The sequence below is a fragment of the Leptonychotes weddellii genome, chromosome 3 (assembly GCF_054177405.1).
Source record: "Leptonychotes weddellii isolate Sample4059 chromosome 3, ASM5417740v2, whole genome shotgun sequence".
Classification (NCBI taxonomy): Eukaryota; Metazoa; Chordata; class Mammalia; order Carnivora; family Phocidae; genus Leptonychotes; species Leptonychotes weddellii.
Window position 1 is genome coordinate 164,387,382 of NC_138371.1, and position 24,115 is coordinate 164,411,496.

General features: G+C 39.4%; 1 protein-coding gene across 1 annotated transcript in view; it reads left to right on the plus strand.

The window, feature by feature from the left end:
* Positions 1-24,115, plus strand: part of IPO5 (importin 5) — a 41,690-nt gene that overhangs the window by 15,357 nt on the left and 2,218 nt on the right. Inside the window, exons 7-24 of the mRNA XM_006734299.3 lie at positions 819-941; positions 1,032-1,152; positions 2,922-3,009; positions 5,042-5,148; positions 8,885-9,009; positions 9,101-9,190; positions 9,308-9,481; positions 11,758-11,976; positions 13,053-13,136; positions 14,492-14,624; positions 14,712-14,833; positions 17,738-17,834; positions 19,011-19,183; positions 20,165-20,276; positions 20,363-20,418; positions 21,438-21,560; positions 22,436-22,655; positions 23,429-23,657. Coding sequence (XP_006734362.1) covers positions 819-941; positions 1,032-1,152; positions 2,922-3,009; positions 5,042-5,148; positions 8,885-9,009; positions 9,101-9,190; positions 9,308-9,481; positions 11,758-11,976; positions 13,053-13,136; positions 14,492-14,624; positions 14,712-14,833; positions 17,738-17,834; positions 19,011-19,183; positions 20,165-20,276; positions 20,363-20,418; positions 21,438-21,560; positions 22,436-22,655; positions 23,429-23,657 — 2,396 coding nt within the window. The remainder of the gene's footprint in view (positions 1-818; positions 942-1,031; positions 1,153-2,921; positions 3,010-5,041; positions 5,149-8,884; positions 9,010-9,100; positions 9,191-9,307; positions 9,482-11,757; positions 11,977-13,052; positions 13,137-14,491; positions 14,625-14,711; positions 14,834-17,737; positions 17,835-19,010; positions 19,184-20,164; positions 20,277-20,362; positions 20,419-21,437; positions 21,561-22,435; positions 22,656-23,428; positions 23,658-24,115) is intronic.

A 24,115-nucleotide genomic window follows, 5' to 3' on the forward strand; every position in this document is an offset into this window, starting at 1 on the left:
GTTTAGGTCAGTGACAAACACAAACTTTTCCATTATATCGTTTTAGTAGATTATTACCTAAAAATTTTGTGAGGTACTCACTGCTTAAGTCTAATCTCAGATTTTTCTTCCCCTGAATTTAAAGTAAGTTAAAATGTTAGCCAAAACTTCTAGGAGTTGTCACTCTGAAATAGGCAATGGTAGATGCAAAATGTACACTTAAATACCACAGTGAGCTAACTTGATGTCAAAGAGAAACAAATTGAGTAATAATGGACACTTTTTTTTTTTTTTAATTTATTTGTCAGAGCATAAGCAGGGTGAGCAGCAGGCAGAGGGAGAAGCAGGCTCCCCGCTGAGCAAGGAGCCCGATGTGGGGCTCAATCCCAGGACCCTGGGATCATGACCTGAGCCGAAGGCGGAGACTTAACTGACTGAGCCGCCCAGGTGTCCCTGGACACTTTAAATGTATCATAGGGTCTAGTATTTACTGCATGTCTGAAAAAGACAAAGATACGGATATTGGAGGGACAGAGGAAAGGGATTCCTTCTGGTTATGAAAAGAATTCCTTGATAGCCCTAAGTTTGTTGTGCTGGTTACTATAATTCTGACTTAGATTTAAATCTTTGTATGTTTCTAGTGAATATTAGTCAAAAGGAAGGTATACATGTGGCTATGAGATTTTGCGTTCTGTAGATTGATAAGTTATTTAGTGAAAAATACTCTTCAATAATATTATTCTGTTGTCTGCCTCTTAATGTTTTGACAGTGAGGCATCACATCTATAAAGTGACTCTTGAACGTAGACCTTTTTTCTTTTCTCTTTGATTTTTTTCAGGCTGTGAATGACTCATGCTACCAGAATGACGATTCAGTCCTCAAATCCCTTGTTGAGATTGCGGATACCGTTCCAAAGTATTTGCGTCCTCACTTAGAAGCTACTTTACAGCTAAGTTTAAAGGTAAATTCGGCATTTCGGTAAATGTTCTGTTTATTCTTTTCAATGAATAATCTACACTACTAACTATGTACAAATACATCTTCTCTGTAGTTGTGTGGAGACACCAGCCTCAACAATATGCAGCGCCAGCTTGCCCTTGAAGTCATCGTGACCCTCTCTGAGACTGCGGCTGCCATGTTACGAAAACATACCAACATCGTTGCACAGACTAGTAAGTCAAAGGTCTTTAAATAATTGGTGTTAAAAGTGGAAAAATTGTTGGATGAACTTGCTGAGAATTGTGTAAGCTCAGATTTGTTGAGAATATAATGAATGTCCTTTTACAGGCAGATGAATGTGGAGAAATGTATCTGTGTACGTATTTATGTGCATGGACCCAACACGGTGGCTATGCCACAGATATTCTGAAATCCCACAGTTGTAGGCATGACTTGTGATACATGGAAATAAATCAAAAGATGTAGAAGACTTTTATGGGGAAAATCGGGTAACATGTTGAAAGACTGTTAGAAGAACTAAATATCAGTTCTCCTCAAATTAATCTATAAACTAATAACAATTTCAGTCAAAATCCCAAAAGAGTTGGTCATAAGGTTGATTCTAAAATTCATGTAAAATAACATAGGGCCCAAAGTAGCAAAGACAATTTTTTTTTTTTTTTTTTTTTATTTGAGAGAGAGAGAATGAGACACAGAGAGCATGAGAGGGAGGAGGGTCAGAGGGAGAAGCAGACTCCCTGCCGAGCAGGGAGCCCGATGCAGGACTCGATCCCGGGACTCCAGGATCATGACCTGAGCCGAAGGCAGTCGCTTAACCAACTGAGCCACCCAGGCGCCCCGCAAAGACAATTTTGACAAGCAAAGTGGAGATCTTGCCTTCTCAGCTATGAAGATTTAGAAATTGTTGGTGGTAAAGGTGTAGACAAATGGATCGTAGGAAACAGAGGGATCTATGAGCAGATCCACTCACACGGAAACAAAGCTGACTTTAAAAGATAGATGATTGACCAAAGGTCATTTCCGTGGCAAAAATATATCCCAACCTCAGATACCCTATAAAAACCAATTTGGGGTTGATTAAACACCTCATTTTTAAAAGTGAATTCGCAAGGGAGGAATCAGAAGGAGCTAATGAGGGCTGCTCAGCGTCAGTAAACACCAGTGCAGTTGTGGAATCGAGTTGCCATAAAGTTCAACGGTTATCAAGTGTTGGTGAAAGGTGTGAAGCAGAGGCCTCCTATAGCTTCAGGGCATTTCACACATGGTCGAGAAGTAAGACAGGTCTGTCTTCAAACTTCCTGGAGCAGTACACGTTTATGCATCCACTGTGCAGAACAGTTAGTCTTTCTTAGTAATATTGAAGATACCTGTAACATTTTCATGCCCTGAACTCATACTTGTCAAGGATATGTGGGTAGGAATCTCATCAAAGGAAATTTTGTAATAGGGAGAAAATTAGAAACAACTAAAATGTCCCATCAGTAGGGTAGTGTGTTTATGTAATAGAATGCTGTGGAGTAATTAAGTTGAAATCCATGTGTGTTGAGAAGAAAGCAAATTGCCAAAGGATACATGTGTAGTATGGTACCATTAATTGTGTAAAAATTAAAATCTTAATATAGTACTATGTTTTGTATACAGAGAAATCTATAGTTCAAGTGTAAAAACACTTGGGAATAAAAAGCATCGATTTTATGCAGTGCTCACCTCTGGTGAGTAAAGGAGAGCATATAATAGGATCTGGGAAGTTTGACTTTTATCTTTAATGTTACTTCTTAAACAGAACAAGATCTAAAGCAAATATGGCAAAAAGGTTAAAATTTAACAAACCAGATGTTGGGGGAACAGGCAAATAATTTTTGTCTTAGAGGCAAAGTAAATCCTTTGTTTTTTACTTCTTAAAATTCTTGTTAATAAATGGTGATATTGATAAAAATTAAAAAGCCACAGTATGCAGGTATGAAGTGATGATTTGCTTTAGTTCCTCAGATGTTAGCAATGATGGTTGACCTTGAAGAGGATGAGGACTGGGCAAATGCAGATGAGCTGGAAGATGATGACTTTGACAGGTAATCGCGCATGCCAGACACTTTGTTGGAGGCTCCCTTGGCGGAATGACATGAGCTCGGGTGGCAGCGAGAGTTTGGGATTCTAGGGCCTGTCTCTCACCACTGTATTCTGTAATCTAAAGTTAAACTTCTAAGTTTGGAAACTGGGACACCTTAGCTTTCTTTCATTGTTTTTTTGTTGTTGTTTTTTTAAGATTTTATTTGAGAGAGAAAGCACAAGAGAGGGGAGGGTCGGAGGGAGAAGCAGACTCTCCAGTGAGCAGGGAGCCCAATGCAGGACTCTATCCTGGGACTCCGGGATCACGACCTGAGCTGAAAGCAGACGCTTAACTGACTGAGCCACCCAGACACCTGACACTTTGGCTTTCTGTGTCAAATTTTGTAAATAATTTATTTTTAATAAAATAGATACCTTTTCTACTCCATTTTACTCTAAATTTTCAAGATTTTTTTAGTATGAGTATCTTAAAATATGTATAAAAAAGCTTTATTGTGAAAAATTTCTTTATATGCATAGACCTCACTTAATAATAGTTGTTTCCACACAGTTCCCTGCAAAATGCCCTGTATTCCCAATTTCGCAAAAGTTAACCTTAGACTAGAGAGGAGACAGTGGTGGCAAGATTTGTACTCTAGGGTGGGGTGACACTGGAGCTACTTTTTAACTTAGACTCGGGAGGCCCTCATGTACAGAGATTCCTATCGCAGACTCCACCAGAATCTAAATCACTGTCCAGTGGTGTTGATGGCCTCTTCTTACATGCGTATGAGACGCAGCACTTCAGAGCTCTTTTATCTTCGTGGATTCTTTCAGTGGTCCTGAAGGTATATTCTTAGGTAGATTCAGGAGTGGAGAGGGGGGTTTGAGTGATTTGTCCAGGTTTTGTAGACTGAGGTTTAATGCCATTTCTCTTACTCTTCCCAGTGCATTATACTACTGCCTTTCTTAAAGAACCAAAAGTATTCCCCTGAAAGACTGGTAGTCAGTATAAGCTACTATAACAGGTATTAGGTAAAATTAAAGACATTTGACTTACAGAATATACAGTGTGTTTTGCAGCTTAGTCCCATTATTAAAAATGACTACTCTGGCTTAAATGCCATTTTGAAGTATATGAAAGTAATCCTTCACTGGAAGTTACTTCATGGGGCTGAAGGGAAGACCACGCACAGATTGGGTTTCCTTTCCCTGGTTCACTTACTATAATGTGCTGCTCCCTGGCTTTTAATTTTCCCTGTACAAGGCACTTAATTTATATGACTTAGGAAGCTATTTTTCTCTGGGCTAGATGAATAAAATTTTCTTATCTGTGAGTAAATAGGTCTTAAGTATATTTTCGAGATGCGTTTGAATATATTCTAAAGATCATTTACAGCTTCCTCTTTATAGTCTCCTCCTGACAGTTTGAGATGATGCACATGCACGTGAGACACTCACTACTAATGTTGCGGTTCCAAGACAGTGCAAAAGGCTCTTATGGCCAGGTCTCTTCCGTTTTCAGTGAAAACACTGGAATCGAGTTTCACCTGTACATAATTTGTGGCAACGCAGTTTGCACCCCTTTAAAAGTAAATAAGCTCACAGCAAGGAAGACATCCTCCAGAGTCTCAGCATGGCTTTCAATTTTCTGTGTTTTGTCCATTGAGTTTGAAGGGTGTATGTCCAGGAAATTAGATAACACGGCTCTCCTAAACACTCTGCTCCTATCTCTGAGTCTTGAAAGCATCAAAGCTTGAGTGTTAGCCAGTGAGGGGTGTGTGCAGGGAGAGGAAGAGAAAGAACAAAGTCTTGAAAATTAAGATTGAGACATAGGACTTCTTACACCATGGTGAATGAGTCATGAAAATGTTACGTGCCTTCCCCCTTTAACTCTGGATTTTTAACCCATAACTTCATACATTCGGAAGACTGCTTGAATTGGTCTTTCTCAGCCTTAGTTTAATGTGATATTGTGTTTAGATGTACATGTGTACAGTGCACTGTTCTTGGGTCTGTTGACTGAGGTGAATGCATTCTCTGGTCTGTGTGCAGCAATGCGGTTGCTGGGGAGAGCGCCCTGGACCGAATGGCCTGTGGACTTGGTGGGAAGCTGGTGCTGCCAATGATCAAGGAACACATCATGCAGATGCTCCAAAATCGTAAGCCGGATCTCCCTCAAATGCTAGAATAGTGTGGTGTGGCTTTCTAAATCCTAAACTCTGACAGGCGCTTAGACTTAATCTTTCTTCGCCTTTTTTATCCTGTGTTTAGCCCAATTTTTATATTATACTGATAAAATCCTATTTAGTCCTCTTTTGGAACCATTCAGTCTTATGCTAAAGAATGTTTTTCCTCACTACTGCAAATGTTCGATTCCCTCTTTGGAATTGGCTTCGATGCATAGGAAAAAATTGTAATTCCAAGGAAAAACTATAGATTTTCTCCCTAGCCAGAAAGATCTAGGTTTTAATTTTTAAATAAGACATCTTTATTTAATGTTTATAAAATATTAGCATATTTGAGTCATATCATCTTCCTTTATCTACTACCTTTTGTTTTTAAAAATGTATAATCAGAAGAAAAGCCACTTCTCTATTTCTGCTATTGTTTCCATAGCAAATATTTGGTCATTTGTCAGTCTCTGTACCTGTAATTTATATCAATATCGAAAATTGTTGTATAGATGTTATATTTTTGCCTTTTTTTTAAGATGTTATTTTTAAGTAATCTCTACACCCAGTGTGGAGTGCCAGCTCGCAATCTCAAGATCAAGAGTCACATGCTCCACCAACTGAGTGGAGCCCCTTATTTTCGTCTTTTTAATTACAGAGTTAAGGTGCTTAACTTTTTTAAAAAATTCAAATACAGAAATGTAAAAACTAAAAGTCCTTTAACTTAAGATTTAGAGATGGCCACCGTTAATAGGTCTCTGAGACTTTTCTCTGACCTCCTTTGTGCATACATGCAGTTTTTAAAAAAAAAGTGAACATACCATATGGACACACCATACTTACTTTAAGCTTTTACTCCAGGATATATCGTATCACCATATAATAGCTCCCCCTCATTTTTTTTAACAACCACGGAGCCTTCTACAATACCCCATTAAATGTTAATAGTTTTTGTTGATTACAAATAATGCTAAGGCATACACTCTCCTACAGAAATCCTGGCCTACTTGTATAGATATTTATATCTATAGGGTACATTACATACAAGAGACACACTTGAGGGTCAGACCATTGATTCAGCATCTTTAAGTAGTAAAACGGAGTTGTAACAAAATACCAGCTTCAAATGAAGTGAACCGTTGAGAACTAGAGGCCTTATGCAATTTACCTAATTCTTTCTTACCCTATATAAGATTCTTCTCCTGAAGAGGCATGGCCCAAAACCATTATCCCTTTTTAATGATGTGATTGTATATCTGGGTCTTGAATAATTGTCTTCCCCTTTTTTTCCCTCCTAAATTTCTTGACTTTTTTTTTTTCCCCTCAAAGGGATGGAGACAGCATCAAAGATTGCTTAAGTTATAAGAGCTGCTAGAACGTATTTAGCTTTTCCATTTTTAAAATGAAGAAAGTGGCCCAGAGACCATAAAAGATTGTACAAGGTCACCCAGCTGCTGCTGTTTCACCCTTGGCTCACGCTATTCTTCAAATCAGTGTGGATGTGATTATGATTTGTAGTTCAAGAATTTGGCTTTTAAATTTCTGCTACAGCTTACTAGCTGGATGCCTAAGGCTTTATATATATGGCAATGAACTCTTAATAAGATTTGTTACTGTTAACTGTATGGCTTTGAGCAAGCCTTTTGCACCTTAATTTCCTCATCTGTAAAAGAGGGAAAAATGATGCAGAGATGTATTTCATGTGTGCAAAAAGTGCTTCAGCAACAGTAAACACTATGTATCTCCTAGTAACTTAACATGCGCCCCACTTTATTTTTAAAGATAGTTTTACTGGTTTTGCTTTAAATAATAAAAAGCAAATTTTAAAGGAGAAAAACCATTTCCAAATCCCCATACCAAAGCATCACATTCTGCTGAACATACTTTCAGGAACTCTGCCTGTTGGGAGTTATGTAGGCATATCTTTTTTTTATTCCCTGAACCAAATATGAACATCTTTAGTATTTATTGCATCTCTTCTTTAAATTAGTAAATTCAGTGTGCAGAGATGAGCATTTTTTTTTTTTTTAAAGATTTTATTTATTTATTTGACAGAGAGAGAGATAGTGAGAGCAGGAACAGAAGCAGGGGGAGTGGGAGAGGGAGAAGCAGGATTCCCGCCGAGCAGGGAGCCCGATGTGGGACTCGATCCCAGGACCCTGGGACCATGACCTGAGCCGAAAGCAGACGCTTAACGACTGAGCCACCCAGGCGCCCGAGATGAGCATCTTATTTACCGGTTTCCTAGGATCATTATTCCTCAGTTGAAAATTTTTGGCTTACTGGTCTATTGAGTAAATGAAACACATTAGAAGTAAATATTTTAGTAAGGTTTTAATAATTAACAGCAAATTTAGAAATTTTTCAGAAATTCTTTCAAGTAGAATTAGTCACAACAGAGTTCATCTTTATGTGGGTTTTGGACTCCCCAAAGTGAACAATTAAGTTCAGCCTTTCCTACAACTTAACCCTTATGCCAGCGGTTCTCAAACATTCTGTTCTCAAGACCCCTTTACACTCTTAAAACTACTGAAGACCCCAGAGTGCTTTTGTTTATGTGGGTTATATTAATGTTTATACCATTAGAAATGAAAACAAACATTTAAAATATGCACTTAAATATAACAATAATAAACCCATTAAACATTAACAAAAATAACATTTTTCATGAAGAATGACTCCTCCAAAACAAAAACATGTTTAGTGAGAAGAATGTCTTACGCATTTTTTTAGATATCTTAGCTGAGCTCCTATTTCTGCTTCTTCATTCAGTCTCGGATTTTACACGTGTTGTAATCCTTGGAGTACTCCACTGGAGCCTCAGAATGAGAGTGAAAGAATATTATCGGGCGAATAATTTTGATTCGGAGAATCCCAGGGTTCTTGGGCCCCACTTTGAGAACTATTGCTTTACACAGATACTAGCTTTCTATATTTATATATCTCTTGTTTCGTGCCACAAGTTAGGTGAAACACCTTAGAGGGAACAATAATGTAGTAAATAATAATATTTAGAAATGAGAGGGAATTATATGTTAGAATATGATGGGAAGGTTCAGTAAAATAAATATTGCTTAGCTAATATTCTATTAGTCTAAAATCACATAGCCTTTAGTAATAGAATACAAATAAAGTTCAACTATCGTCATTTATCATATTGTTAAATAAAAATTCTTTAAAAGCATCTTTCCTCCATGGCTTTTTTTTTTTTCTCTTTAAAGAAGTGTGACTGGGGCACCTGGCTGGCTCAGCCAGTAGAGCATGCAACTCTTGATCTTGGGGTTATGAGTTCAAGCCCCATGTTGGGTGTGGAGATTGCTTTAAATAAATAAAATAATAAAATGTGACTGTGGATGGAGATCAGTGAATCTTTATTCAGTAAATAGCAGTGTGTGACACAAAATCCAGATATTTGTTGCTTACGGTGAATCTTAGGGGGAAAGCCTTATTTCCAGTAGTTGGTATAAATACTAATAAGCTCTTTGCTTCCATATTGCCTTTTAACTACTTTTAGAATAAAAATGCTCATGTAATGTAACCGTCGTCACTTTAATGAAATAGTCCCTGTCAGGCACTTTTTTCTGTTCATTTTTCTAATTAGTGTATAAAAATATTTTGATAGTCTTTTCCAAATAAAGAAAACTTTGTTTTATGCTTCTGACTACCAGAGTGCATGTTTGTACTGGTTAATTGCTCTTCTTTCATGTGTAATTATTTTCTGTAGCTGACTGGAAATACCGGCATGCAGGATTAATGGCCTTATCTGCCATTGGTGAAGGATGCCACCAGCAAATGGAAGGAATTTTAAATGAGATAGTAAATTTTGTTTTGCTTTTTCTTCAGGATCCTGTAAGTACCAGTAAATATCTGACTAATAGTTATTACCATAGTTTCACATGGGAACCCATTGCCTTTACTTATACAAAGTAACCTATTCCAGCATCCAAGAGTAAGGTATGCAGCCTGTAATGCCGTGGGACAGATGGCTACAGATTTTGCACCTGGTTTCCAAAAGAAATTTCATGAGAAGGTAAGTAACAAGGCCCCAAACACTCAAATCAGACTTTTAAGAAGAGGGGTGGCCTTTCGTGTGTATACTTTGAAATGTGGCATTTCAAAATGTGTGCTTATCTGTTTCATTTCACAGGTGATTGCAGCCCTGCTGCAGACAATGGAAGACCAAGGCAATCAGCGAGTGCAGGCCCACGCCGCTGCCGCTCTTATTAACTTCACTGAGGACTGTCCCAAATCACTACTTATCCCATATTTAGACAATCTGGTGAAACATCTGCATTCCATCATGGTACTTAAGCTTCAGGAGGTAAGTTTCTAGGTCTTCCAGCTCCTTATCTAGAGATTAACGTAGGTTAATTTGTTGGGTAAGACCTGGAGAAAGAGAAACTTTTCGGCATGGCCATAAAGAATAGAAAGTTAGGTTCAGCTATTTGAAGTAATTCAGTCTTGATGAGAGAATAGGCCAATATTGGAATTGGGGAAGATGATAGAGCCTAAAGGTTAGGTAAAATCAGTATTTGAAGTGCCTTGAAATCAAGGCAATTATTTTGAATTCTGATTTATGTAAATTGGAAGAACCATTTTGTTCTTAACTGCTGCAAGAAATCATGATAATGTGATTGCAGGAAATTAGCATGGTAGCATTGTGAGGCGTAAACAAAAAGGGAGAAGATTTAAGTCAAGACTCAGAAGATTATTGCTCAGAGAGCTTAGGTGGAAATTGGGGAAGAGGATTCTAAAAGTCATTTCTCCTTTCTGCTGGTTTGAATTTAAAAAGAAGTAGTAAAAAATGTTGACTATTCTTCTCACCTGGATGACCGAAGTAAAGAGATGAGAAAAAATACCTTTTTTGCTTTAAATATGTTGTATTTCAAACAAGGCCTGGCTATCCAGATAGAAGAAAGTTTATAGTTATAGCTTAAATAAGAGGTGCAGCCTAAAAACTATGGGCTGAACGATGTTTAGTACAGCAGTGCGTGAGAAAGAGGTTGCAGGTGAGAAAGGTAAAGATTTAGGCTTAGTTTGTTGTCAAATACAATGAAAATGCTGTAAAAATGACAGGAATAAAAAGGACAAATAAAAGCCTTTTTTTAGCTATTATATTTAACAGTCATAAAGTTACTGTCAAGTTGCTGTAAAAGTAAAGCCTGATATTAGAAACTCGGTTCTTTTTCTTTTCTTTTTTTTTTTTTAAGATTTATTTGAGATGGGGGAGGGGCAGAAGGAGAGAGAAAATCTCAAGCAGACTCTCCACTGAGTGCGGAGCCCAACGCTGGGCTCCATCCCAGGACCCTGAGATCGTGACTTGAGCCAAAACCAGGAGTCAGACACTCAATCAACTGAGCCACCCAGGCACCCCTAGAATCTCAGTTCTTGTACATTAATTCATTGTGAACCAGTGACAGTTTGCCTAGCCCTGTTCTAAAGGAGAACAGGGTAGAAGACAGATACAGTATCTCAGAAGGCAAAGAAAGGGGTTTGAAACAGGATGGGTGTTCAGTGTCAGATGACAGCAGACTGAGAACATGAAAAAGGAACTTGAGTTAATCTGAAGACAAAAGAAGTAGACCCAAGTTGAAGGCAGATGAGTTGGTTATTCAGGAATAGATGGATCAAATGTGACTTTACAAGTAGGTTTGGGTAGAGGGTTGAAGTGTAAAGAAAGTTTCTGTTGCATCCCCTAACCCCAGATGGGCCAACATGTCAGATTTTTAAAGACTAAAAGAAGGAATTGCTAAGATGGGATGGGGAAGAGGATAAGATATGTGGTCAAGAGCTGTACAAAGAGAGGGTAGCCGAGGAAGAACGGCATTCCTCTGAGATCAGAGGTAGGCTCAAGACCTGAAATGTGGAGCAGATGCAGAAGGTAGTAGGGTACCCTCTGAGAGGGGCGGAGGAAGTGGTAGTCCAGGTTGAAGAGCTCTGTGGAGAGTGGCTGGAGTTGATGAGCGGAATGAAAAAAATCTGGAGTACTCGCTGGGCCAAGTATTCATATGAAGCCACAGGGATTATAAAATAGTATTACCAGGTGACAGCGTGAGCCCAGCTGCAAATACCCACTGCTTGTTACCGGCCAGGTCAGAGAACACCACCGGTCTTTGGTGTAGGAGCAGTGTGAGCTCATCAGTCTCACCAGACAGTGGGACCATTTGTGAGAGGGCTCTGGCACCGATGGTGCTGCTGGTGGGACCTTCCGGGGAGAGGCAGGTTAGAAGACAAAGGGAATTCTTCCCACACGTGCCCACACAGCACCAAGTGTACAGTAAGGTAGTGGGAGGACTAAGACACACAGGCACTAAGCTGGGGATACAAAAATTGGAAGAGGAATCAGATTCGTGCTTGAGCACGAGCTGCTCGGAGATGAAGCAGACATGAGAAAGGAGCGCTGCGTCAACAGGGGAGCGAGGAGACCCTCAGTAGTTCCACAGGGGTCCTTTCATCTGCTCTGGAACCTGCGCTCTGCACTCTGGCTGCTGGACGGTGGTCTCAGCTTGCTGTTGCAGAGAAGCGTTTGAGAACGCGCAGGGGGTGTTTCTTCCAGTTTCTCATTTCCACGACTTAATTTGTGTGTCTTCCTTCTAGTTGATTCAGAAAGGCACCAAGTTAGTGTTGGAACAAGTTGTGACATCTATCGCATCAGTTGCAGATACTGCAGAGGAAAAATTTGTCCCCTACTATGATTTATTTATGCCATCACTAAAGCACATTGTCGAGAATGCAGTTCAAAAGGAACTCAGACTTCTCAGAGGAAAAACTATTGAGTGCATCAGCCTCATTGGTCTGGCCGTTGGGAAGGAAAAAGTAAGTGATTTTTCGAAGGTTGAATTTACTGTAAGTAATTTGGCTGTGGAGGCACTGAGGGTACTAGAGGGCTTTTTCTTCGGATAAACGGTTTTCTGGATGTTTGATTTTTTTCCCATCATCTTACTCTCCTTTCACTCCTACTTTGTATATAAATTAATTTTATCAGTGTTAACATTAAGGCTTTTTCTTAATTATGGTCTTGAAACTTCCTCCTTTTCCTACCCCATGTACAATCTATCTCCTGGGAGGCATGTGGAGTTCAAGATCCATACCCTATGTTTAGTTTCATCCATTTTAACATGTACATTCCACTTGCTTGTTAATCCAGAAGCATCAGGTGTCCCAAGAGAGAAATCCTACATGCATGTAGCTCTTCAGAAAATAATTAGCAAGGACCATTCGCCAATGTATTTTTCTTCCCCTGCCAGCATCTCAGAGTTGTCAAAGCTGATCCAAAGAAGTTCCTCTGTCACTGACCCCTCAGGTTCCAATTCTCAGAACTATCAACATTAGAACCTCTCTGGTGGGTTTCTCCAAAACCAGCATCAGTATTAACTTACCCTATAAATTGCTTTCTGTGGGATACTGAGAACCTAACCAATAATTTATGTCCCATATTCTCTGTATCTGGCCTTCAAACTGTCTTTGAAACACTGCCTGTTTACACAGTGGAGATTGCCAGAACTACAGAATTAAATGAAAATCATATGGTTCTAGGGAGCAATCCAAAATTTTATTTCTGGATTCGGATTATCTTTTTACTGCTGGAAATGCATAAACCATAGACCAAAACTTGATGTTATTAGAAATACCTCTATTCCGCAGTTCACCCTGACCTTTACTGGAGAATATATTTTTCTAGAAAGAGCACTAAGTCTGCGCAATATATAGATGAAAATTTGTCAGTGTAATTTTTGTCTGAGGGGTTATGATCCATGTGGGAAATGTAATAGATTTTCTTTTGGAAAGTTTTTTTACTATACAAGAAACAAAGTTGGGTAGCAAGAAGCACCTCTCTGATCTGGTAGCCACAAGTACCACAAGTGTTGATTTTCCCAAATATTTTCTTCTAGTTCATGCAGGATGCATCAGATGTGATGCAGCTCTTATTGAAGACCCAGACAGACTTCAGCGATATGGAAGATGATGATCCTCAGGTAAAGCAGCTTGCACACATTCACCTTGATCCATTTGGGAGTTGTAGCTAGTGCAGGGTTAATGTACTCAAAAAAGAAACAGTAATAGGCTTCTTAAGATAACCCCTGGTGTCAGAGACCGTCTTCACTGGTTTTCCTTCACTTCTCCTCCCACCTTTTTCTCAGTCTGCCCCCTCTGCCCTGACTCTCAATTTATTTTTGGTGCTCTTAGGGTTCTGTCCTGGGCCCTCTTATCTCCTGAGCAGTGTCATCTACACCGTGGCTTCAGTTTCCCTCTGTATGCTGTGACTTCCAGGTCTTTCTCTGAATTAAAGGTTCATTTATCCAACAACTTACTAGACATCTCCATTTGGATGTCTCCCAGCCTTCTCAGTGCCACATGACTTCCTTCCCCTGTCAAAGAAATACAGAAACCTAACAATCTTAGAACATGCTCTGCTTTTCTCTTTCTGCCTGCGAACAAACATTCGTTTCACTTAGAACCTGCCCCCCACTCGGCCTCTTTCCTGCTCATATTTCACGTCTGGTATAAGTCTCGAAAGTGGGTCCTTATGGCACCGTGTTGTAAATTGTACGTGTGTGTCGTAATCCCAGTTGTAGTCACTGTGCCTGACGTGTAACAGGCACTCTAACTGTTGAGTCACATTTTGACTTCATACAGCCACGCTGTAATTATTTCCCGTAAATTTAAAATTGGTTTGGTTTGGTTTGGTTTTAGAGTAGGAGTGGGTCATTTGCATCAGTATATGTGACATAGATATGTTGGGGAGTAGTAAAAAACCACTTTCTGGGTTACCGGGATGATGAATTACAAACTAGATTTTCTGTAGGAATTTGCAGGTGACTAAGTACGTGACCACAGTAGAAGAGGTGTCTTCAGCATACGCAGCCGCTTAGAAAATTAAAACAGCTACGAGAAAGGGATGTTTTGTTTCTTGGGTGTTAATAAATGTTTAACGAATGGAATGCAAGGCAGTAGGGATACGGTCAGATGAAATAGGTTCCTATCTTCAAAAAATTAGTGCCTAGGAGTTGCTATGGTTAACTGGGTTTTATTTATGTGGTCCAGATGCTATTAGAGAAAAACTATGTATTGCTTCTTGAAAGTAAGAAACAATAAGACATAGTCCTGGTCTTTCTCTTTTGTCTCACCTGCTGTCTGTATCAGAAGGTAAAGGTTCACAATGATTTTGTTGTTTCTGAACGTTTTAAGTATATGACCTTAGAAACTGTACTTACCTCTTAAAGAGGGTGAATGTAAAATAAAACATTGTTTTTATGAAATAGGGAAATGGCTTTCTTTGTGATCTCTTTTTATCCATTGTTTTAAAATCAATTTTAATTTTCCCCCCCAGATCTCTTACATGATCTCAGCATGGGCCAGAATGTGCAAAATTCTTGGAAAAGAATTTCAGCAGTACCTTCCAGTGGTTATGGGGCCTTTAATGAAGACTGCTTCGATTAAGCCTGAAGTAGCCCTTTTAGATAGTAGGTATCTTCATAAAGATACAGCAGTTGTAAAGTTCTTCTCTGTAATTATTTTTAACATAAATTTGTTTTCTTTCCTGTTAATAGCCCAAGACATGGAGAATATGAGTGATGATGATGGTTGGGAGTTTGTGAACCTTGGGGATCAGCAAAGTTTTGGTATTAAAACTGCAGGACTGGAGGAAAAGTCTACTGCTTGTCAGATGCTGGTGAGTGTGTACAATGTTTACCAAACGTCAGTTGACAACCTCCCGTAACACATACGTACACATTCCAGAGGAGTTCTTTTCATAGATGCTAAAGAAATTATTTTAAAGAGCAAGAATATATTCTTCAAAATGTAGAAACCTTCTGACCCAACATTTCTACTTCTGGATAAAGAAATCATGTAGGTGGAGCATCTGGGTGGCTCAGTCAGCTAAACAGCCTCCTCTTGATTTCGGCTCGGGTCATGATGTCAGGGCCCTGGGATCAAGCCCCACATCGGGCTCCGCCATGCTCGGCAGGGAGTCTGCTTGAGGATTCTCTCCCTCTGCCCCTCTCCTGTTCGCCCTCTCTCTCTTTCTAAAGAAATCTTTTTTAAAAAGGGAATCATGTAGGTAAGCTTCATTGTCAGTGCTGTTTCTAACAAGAACAACAGAAAACAAGCAGCTTGAATGCCTATTACTAGGAAGATGATAATAATGTGCCCTGGACTGTGGCACAGCTGATACAAAGCTCCGTGCGGGCAAGGACTTTTGTCTGTTTTGTGCTTAGTGTATAGTAGACAAGATGACCAAGAAATACGTTTTTGAATGAACGAACAGAAATGTGCTCATGATACTGAAAATAAAACTGTATGGTTTCACTTGTTAAAAAAAAAAAATACATAAACATGGTAGGGACAGCAAAATGTTTGCAATGATTATCTCTTATAGTATTATGGGGTCTTGCGTGTAAGTTCTCTTTGAGTTGTTTTTTTCCCCTTTATGAGCATATTGTTACAGACAGGGACAATATATTTTTTAAAAGAATTTAAGGGGCGCCTGGGTGGCTCAGTCGTCAGGCTTCTGCCTTCGGCTCAGGTCATGATCCCAGGGTCCTGGGATCGAGCCCCACATCGGGCTCCCTACTCAGTGGGAAGCCTGCTTCTCCCTCTCCCACTCCCCCTGCTTGTGTTCCCTCTCTTGCTGTGTCTCTCTCTGTCAAATAAATAAATAAAATATTTAAAAAAAAAAAAATTTAAGAATTACGGCTTTGGGTTACAAATTTAGCAGTTAAGTAAGCTTAAGTAAAAGTTAATTGCTTACATATTATCTTGTATTAATAAAGCGTTGTTATGTTCTCGAATTCATTTAAACTTTTCTTAAACTTATGCTTATCATCAGTACTTGCTATATTTTATAAATATTTGTCTTTAATTTATAAACATTTTGGATTTTTGTGGTATCTCAACTAGAGAGCAATTATAAATGTCACATCTCTTAACAAAACTATCAAATCTTTTAATGTAGTGGAAGAAAGTAAAGAAACAATTATTTTTAAAACCGCACTGTTTGGAGCACCTGGGTGGCTTGGTCATTTGGGCATCCAACTCTTGGTTTCAGCTCAGGTCATGGTCTGGGGGTCGTGAGATTGAGCTGCATCAGACTCTGCACTGAGCATGGAGCCTGCAACCCCTGTTCACAGGGGCTCTCTCTCTCAAAATAAATAAGTAAACAAATAGCACTGTTTTTTCTGTTTCATTGCCAAAATTATTTCTTTTTTAAGATTTGTTTGAGGGGCACCTGGGTGGCTCAGTCGTTAAGCGTCTGCCTTCGGCTCAAGTCATGGTCCCAGGGTCCTGGGATCGAGCCCCACATCGGGCTCCCTGCTCAGCAGGAAGCCTGCTTCTCCCTCTCCCACTCCCCCTGCTTGTGTTCCCTCTCTTGCTGTGTCTCTCCCTGTCAAATAAATAAATAAAATCTTTAAAAAAAAAAAAATTTATTTATTTGAGGGGGAGAGAGAATACTCAAGCAGACTCCCCACTGAGCACGGAGCCCGAAGTGGGGCTAGATCCCAAGATCCTGAGATTATGACCTGAGCTGAAACCAAGAGCTGGAAGCTCAACTGAATGAGTCACCCAGTCACCCCTGAAATGATTAAAAAAAAAAAAAAAATACAAGATAACGTAAGCCTATTTGCAGTTTTACAGAGTAAGTGATACGCTACAATTAATTTAGTTTTTTTTTTTTTTTTTTTTGAAAGCGAGAGGATGAGCGTGGAGGGAGAGGCTCCTTGCTCAGAGCATAGCCTGACACAGGGATCGATCTCACGACCCTGAGATCATGACATGAGCCAAAATCAGGAGTTAGACGCTTAACCAACTGAGCCACCCAGGAGCCCCTATATCTTTTTTTTATTTATTGAAGATTTTATTTATTTATTTGAGAGAGAGTGTGTGCACAAGCAGGGGGAAGGGCAGTGGGAGAGGGAGAAGCAGACTCCCCACCAAGCAGGTTGCCCAATGTAGGGCTCGATTCTAGGCCCCTGAGATCATGACCTAAGCTGAAAGCAGCTGCTTAACCAACTGAGCCACCCAGGTGCCCCTTATCTTTTTAAATTATTTTCCTTAATTGATGGATTTTGTTTAAGGTTTCTCGGAGTGCCAAAACTTGCAAAATTCTCCCATGCAAAAGAATTAAAATGTTCCGTGTGTGAGCCTTTAAACAACAGTGTATACTGCAGTCACGCCATGGCCCTTTCCCATTTTACAGTTCTTTTTACGTTTATATTTGTGTTTCCCAAACACCTTTCACAGTACTGCATGCAGCTTTTTTCTTCCTTAATTTGAGAGACAGAGTGTGTGCAAGCCCGGGGAGGGGCAGAGGGACTCTCAAGGAGACTCCGTGCTGAACACAGAGCCCAACACAGGGCCTGATCTCACAACCCTGAGATCATGACCTGAGCAGAAATCATGGGTGGGATGCTTAATGAACTGAGCCACCCATGCACCCCCCTGTATGCAGCTTTAAATGTATTTCTAGTCAGGATGCAGCATTATGTGGTCCTTATGATTCTGCTATTTGTTAATAGATATTAATATCTTAAAACTAACGTGGATCTTGATGTCTTTTCCAATATTTTGTTTTCAGGTTTGCTATGCTAAAGAGTTGAAGGAAGGCTTTGTGGAATATACCGAGCAAGTTGTCAAACTGATGGTCCCTCTACTGAAATTTTACTTCCACGATGATATCCTACAACTTTTGAACGCAAGACGTTTCTAGAATTAGTTAAATTATAACTTGTTCAAGTATTAGACTTTGTGTTAACTGAAGCCTACATCACCGTTACTGTTTGCACGAAGCTTCATTTTTTGCATGTGCTTTAGTTTCATAGGTTTTTGCTTGTGCCAAAAACATGAAAATGAAAATGTTACCGAACTACTAGTTGACAGCTTTTTCTGTGAACCTCTGAAGGATTTTAAGGATTGATATTTTATTAGCGTACGTTTGCAGTTATATATAATTGCTATTTTTCTCAAGTATTTTTTGGTAATGTTAAGAAACTAAGATCTTTCTTAATAGGTTAGAGACCCACCGATAATTTTCTGTGGTTCTACATTGGGGAGAAATATTTCTTGATAAATCTGCATGTTAAAGGTTTTCTTCTCAACATGATAATAGTAGTTAATACATACAGAAACATTTTTATGCCTTTACACACACACACACACACACACACGCAATTTCATAGATGGATTTTGAAAAAAGGACAGCCCAACAGTTTTGGAGTCCAGACCCAAACCGAGATCTGCCTGACTCCACAGCCCCACAGAATACTCCATGCAGTATTCTGTAGTGGCATCCTTAACAAAAGACAGCTTTTGCCCAACAGAAACTTACCATGATGCCAGAGGACGAGCTAGTCTCAGGACCTTATTTTACAAATGATATTAGATAGGGAGGGGCAACTTGATCTTCAGTGAAAACCAAAAAGGCTCTGACAGGAGGAGAGCCTCATTAGTTTTCCCAGGAGAATCATAGCTTTGGTTGCATTTATTAGAAACCTATATTGCCTAAAGTTTTGGGATAGGAACATCTTGAGATATGCTCTAAGGATCCCAGATCCTTTCACATTTCAGACTCATTGCTGCTGTATTATAGGTGACAGAAAAGACAGGAGATAAGTCACATGGGTAGGGAGATGTCTGTTTTTGTACCCATATTCTACTTACCGCAAGCTCCTGGGTAGCAATTTCGGATAAACACACGTTCCTGGTGCTCAGTGAGCACTTTAATGTTTACATAAGCAAAGAAAGTGATAGAATGATCTTTTGAGGATAGTGAGTACACTAAGTGTATCTGAGGATAGTGATTACACTAAGTGTATCTAAGAATAGTGATTATGTTTTCTTAACAATAAAACGTGTTCGAGTGGCAGCAGCAGAATCCATGCCTCTCCTCCTGGAATGTGCGAGAGTTCGTGGTCCTGAGTATCTTACACAGATGTGGCATTTTATGTGTGATGCTCTAATCAAGGCCATTGGCACAGAACCAGATTCAGATGTCCTCTCAGAAATAATGCATTCTTTTGCGAAGGTAAATATTTTTCTCTTAAAAATATGTATAAGGTTATGTGTTCATTTATTAGTCTTGCTAAATAAATTGAATCTTTTTGTGCTATAACAGATGATTTTCTTATTTACTGGAATTGTTTAATTCTTTTTTAGTTTAATATTTTGGTGTTGTCATTCTTTTTGTTTTGTGTTTGTTTTTTTCCAGAGTCGCTGCTCTTATAGTCCAGTCTTGATTAGTTTCCACCATCATTTCCCTAACAATCCAGCTGCAGAATCTTGGCTCATTTCCAGCCCACACCTAGTTTGTCCTATTCTCTCCTATATCCCTCTGCTCTTCACATTGCCTTTGTCTTCTTTGTGCTGAGCTAGCCTTTCTTGGTCTGTTCCAGAAGTCTCTGTCCTTACTCTCCCTCTCAGTTCATTCTCCTTTTCTGAGGCGTGAATTTGCTTGTTACTTGTCACTCCTCTTCCCGTATTCTTGTTCAGCTCCGTGGCGTGCCCCTAGTTCGTTTTAAAAGTTCTTCATCACCTTTATTTGTCCCTATTTACACCCCTGCAGTTTGAATTTTCTTCTATTTTTCCAAAGAATGCCTGCTGCTGGGCCTTTGCACATATCATCTCCCCCAGCTGCAGTGCCCTCCCAGCACACGCTTGCCCTTTCTCCAGCTGGGTTCGTGTAGAAGTCTGTGTGTGGTGATTGAGCTCCCTAGAGGCTGGGTGCTCTGCTCCATCTTTGAGACCTCAGCACCTAGCAGTAATGCCTGGCATTTAAGATAGGCTCAGGATCTGTTTCATATAAAAATGTTGATTAAATTTTTTTCTTTGAAGTACTGTCATTGTAACACACACCAAGCATTATCTACTCATTCAATCATTAGTCTTCCAGGGTACCGGCTTAGTGAATTTTTCTCATGCTTCCATGTGATTCTTAATGGAATTTAACTTTTGGACTCTAAAACCCTTAAATCCCATGGCTTGCTTTCTTTCCTCAATTTCATTGCAGTGCATTGAAGTTATGGGAGATGGATGCCTTAATAATGAACATTTTGAAGAATTGGGAGGAATATTGAAAGCTAAACTCGAAGAACATTTTAAAAATCAAGAATTGCGGCAAGGTAAGTTTTCCACGCTTTTCTTTCTGAAAGTAATCCTTGACCATTTTGGCGACTTTTAAAAAGACATTTATTTGGGTGTGTTTTAGTTAAAAGACAAGATGAAGACTATGATGAGCAGGTGGAAGAGTCACTACAAGATGAGGTAAATTATTCCCTTCAGAACTTAATTTATATGATCATTTGCATTTGGAAGATTTTTAAATGCTTAAGTTTCTAATTCATCTGACTTGTCATTCTGATGGTAATGATCAGTAAGTTTTAGCAGAAGAATCTGACATGTGTTGCATTTACAAATTTAGAGAATAAGTAACTGAAATTAGCTGATTTGTGGTTTGGATGCTGTGTGTGAGTTCTTGTTGCAGTACCTCACGTATAACAGCGCTTGTAAGTTCACCTAGTATTTCTTTTACATACTGCTCTGAACAACTTTTTATTTGGTGGTGCTTTCAGCATTTTAAAGATAAGTGAACTCTAATTCAGATGTTGAATGACTGTCTAATGCCACACACTGTTGACAATCTGGGGCTTAAGGCCAGATCTTTTTGTAACATCAGCTGTTTTTCTCCCGGACCACAGAATATAATACAGATTTCCTTATAAATAATACACATAGAGTGGCTGATGTAAGTCTTCTTTATCTTGTTACTCAGTTCTCTCCTCATCGAATCACTTGATGCCATCAATTCTATTTCCGCTGTGTGTTCAGGGTCCAAAGTGTGGCATGTAGCCATCCTGGTGGACCCAGGTCAGCCCATTTCTGTGCGGGTTGCTCACATGCTGACAGGCGTGGATTATGAGTAACTGACCCCACGTCTCCACCAGTCTCCTCCAAGATTAGAAACATTCTTGCAGAAAACAAAAAATAGTACTAAAGTAAAAACACTTCTGTCTCAGAATTTCGAAACTTTCAAGAAAACTCTTTGGAATAAGTACAATACTTGCCCACACCTTTATCTGTCTATAGGCAGGTAGGAGATGCCACCCCCAATCATCGAGGTAACCACAGTCTCCAGATGCTTGCTATGCCCCTAAGAAAATGATGAGAAATTTAATTTTCTATATTTCTTGAGATTTTTTTAAGTAAATGTAACTGTTCGTCATAGTGGAGATACTTTTTAATACATAAGGGTGTTGTGTGTGTTTTTTTGTTTTTGTTTTTAGGATGATAATGATGTTTATATTCTGACCAAAGTGTCAGACATTTTACACTCAATATTCAGTAGCTACAAGGAAAAGGTGTTACCATGGTTTGAACAGCTGCTTCCGTTAATTGTCAACCTAATTGTAAGTGTTGCCTCTCTTTGACAGTTATTTTAGATAGTTGCCTGGAATGGTTTCAGTGCAGCACTTGAAAACACACTTTCAGGTTAAAATGGATCTTAGAAATCATAAAGACCTTCCAGAGTACATCTTTAATTTTATCAAGTTTATTGCATTGCCCTTGATATTTTCTCATTTAAGGTTTGCTAATTAGGTTTTCCATAGTTCAATTAAATTACAATGCGTTCCAGAGACCTACAAATGACTTTTCATCATTTGAGGTTATGTGTGCCCTGCTAAATTAACAAAATGATTACTTTTTTTGGTGGACCCTAGAGGATTCAGTTAGAATCCTTGTTACGTACAACCAGCAATCATACATTGTGGATGATGGCCTTATGTATTCAGTTTTTAAAATATGCATGAAAAGCAATCAATAGAAGTTTGTCTTGCTTTGGCTTTTAATTTTACATTGTATTTAGTAGCACAGCACATTTTTTAAAACGTTTAGGCCCATGTGACTTAGCCTGTTGAGCGGATATATAAAGCTAAAACCTGTTCACAGCTTTTCTTGTTGTTTCTTAAAGACAGCATTATTATCTTTTTTTGAAGCAAATGTACATATGTTGCTGCTGCAGCTGGTTCTCCCTGGTATATGGTAATGTCAGATTGTGGGATTCTATAGAAAATCATGCAAAGTCTTTTAAACTTATAGTTTATTAAATCTCTGTTGTAAGTTGAAGATTGTTATTCATAAGAAGTAATTATTACTGTGTTGTTTTTCATTGCTTGTTTCAGGAATATCCATGTAAGCTGATAGTCTATTGTGAAATTTTTTTTTTTTTAACCTTCTTTATGTACTCCAGTATTCAAAGCTTAAAAGATTCTCTCTTTTATAGTGTCCACATAGACCATGGCCAGACAGACAATGGGGATTGTGCATCTTTGATGATGTCATAGAACACTGTAGTCCAGCCTCATTTAAATATGCAGAATATTTCTTAAGGCCAATGCTCCAATATGTATGTGACAACAGCCCAGAAGTCAGGCAAGCAGCTGCATATGGCTTGGGAGTCATGGCACAGTATGGTGGAGATAACTATCGTCCTTTTTGTACAGGTACTTCCGTTTGTTTGGTTCCAGGCATTCCTTTTATCGCTTCCTTGTTATCTTTTCCACACCCCCAAGCCCCCAAACATTATATAGCTATTTCTGCTGTATTCACCTTCCCCTTCTTAAATATCTCACCTATAGCGCATACCTGTAGGGGAGCACATAGCCTCCCCACCCCGTCCTCCAGAGTACAGTTCTTTTGGGTTTGGGAGTTACACCCTGGCTGTAGCAAAGGACCTTTTTTTTTTTTTTTTTTTTTAAGATTCTTTTGAGAGAGTGAGAGCACACACGAGCAGGGGGAGGGGCAGAGGGAGAGGGAGAAGCAGAGACCCCACTGAGCGCAGAGCCCAATGAGGGGGCTCGATCCCAGGACCCTGAGATCATGATCTGAGCTGAAGTCAGACACTTAACTGACCAAGCCACCCAGGCGCCCCTAGCATAGAACTTTTCAAACGTACTGGGGTCCCTGTAGGGTTAGCGCAGGAATGCAGCTGGGGGCTTTTAAAATAAGCTGAAATACCCTGAGGTGGTCAGGAGTATAAATCTGGAGGCTCCTGACCTTGACATCATGGGGTCTCGGTAGAGTGAGTGCTGGTGCTCCTGGCCACGTTGGGGCAGCCTGCCTTTCTTACTTCTGGTTCTGCAGCCAAGAAGACAAAACATGCCTTAGACCTTACTAATTCTTCACTGTAATTGATAACTGGGCCAAAGATAAAAAAAGGAATATTGCCATGAAAATGTGAGGTTTTAACTGACCTTCTTGCAATTGCCTATTTTAGAAGCACTTCCACTGCTGGTAAGAGTTATTCAGTCAGCCGATTCTAAGACCAAAGAAAATGTCAATGCTACAGAGAACTGCATCTCAGCAGTAGGGAAAATTATGAAGTTCAAGCCCGACTGTGTGAACGTTGAAGAAGTCCTGCCACACTGGTTGTCTTGGCTTCCACTACATGAAGATAAAGAAGAAGCTGTTCAGACCTTCAATTATCTGTGTGACTTGATTGAAAGGTAAGAAAAAAGGACAAATAGACCTTATTTCTTTCTCTTTCTGTAAAACAGCGTTTCCTGTGCACAGCCCTCAGATACAGTGTAGGTTTCTAATACTGTTGTCTTTATAAATCATGCTAAACCATATCACAGTTAATGCTGCCTTACAATTAGATCTAATTTTGACTTATCCTTTATGGAATTAGATTCAACAGTTGAGGGATTGTAGAACATAATGTTTTAAGAAGGTTCCCTTTTAATATTGTCACCCACCCCATTTATCTGTTTTTTGTTTATTTGGCTTTAGATTTTTTTTTTTTTTTTAAGATATTTATTTGACAGAGAGAGAGAGAGCACAAGCAGAGGGAGAAGCAGGCTCCCCGCTGAGCAAGGAGCCCGATGCGGGGCTCGATCCCAGGACCCTGAGATCATGACCTGAGCTGGAAGCAGATGCCACCCAGGCGCCCCACTTTAGATTT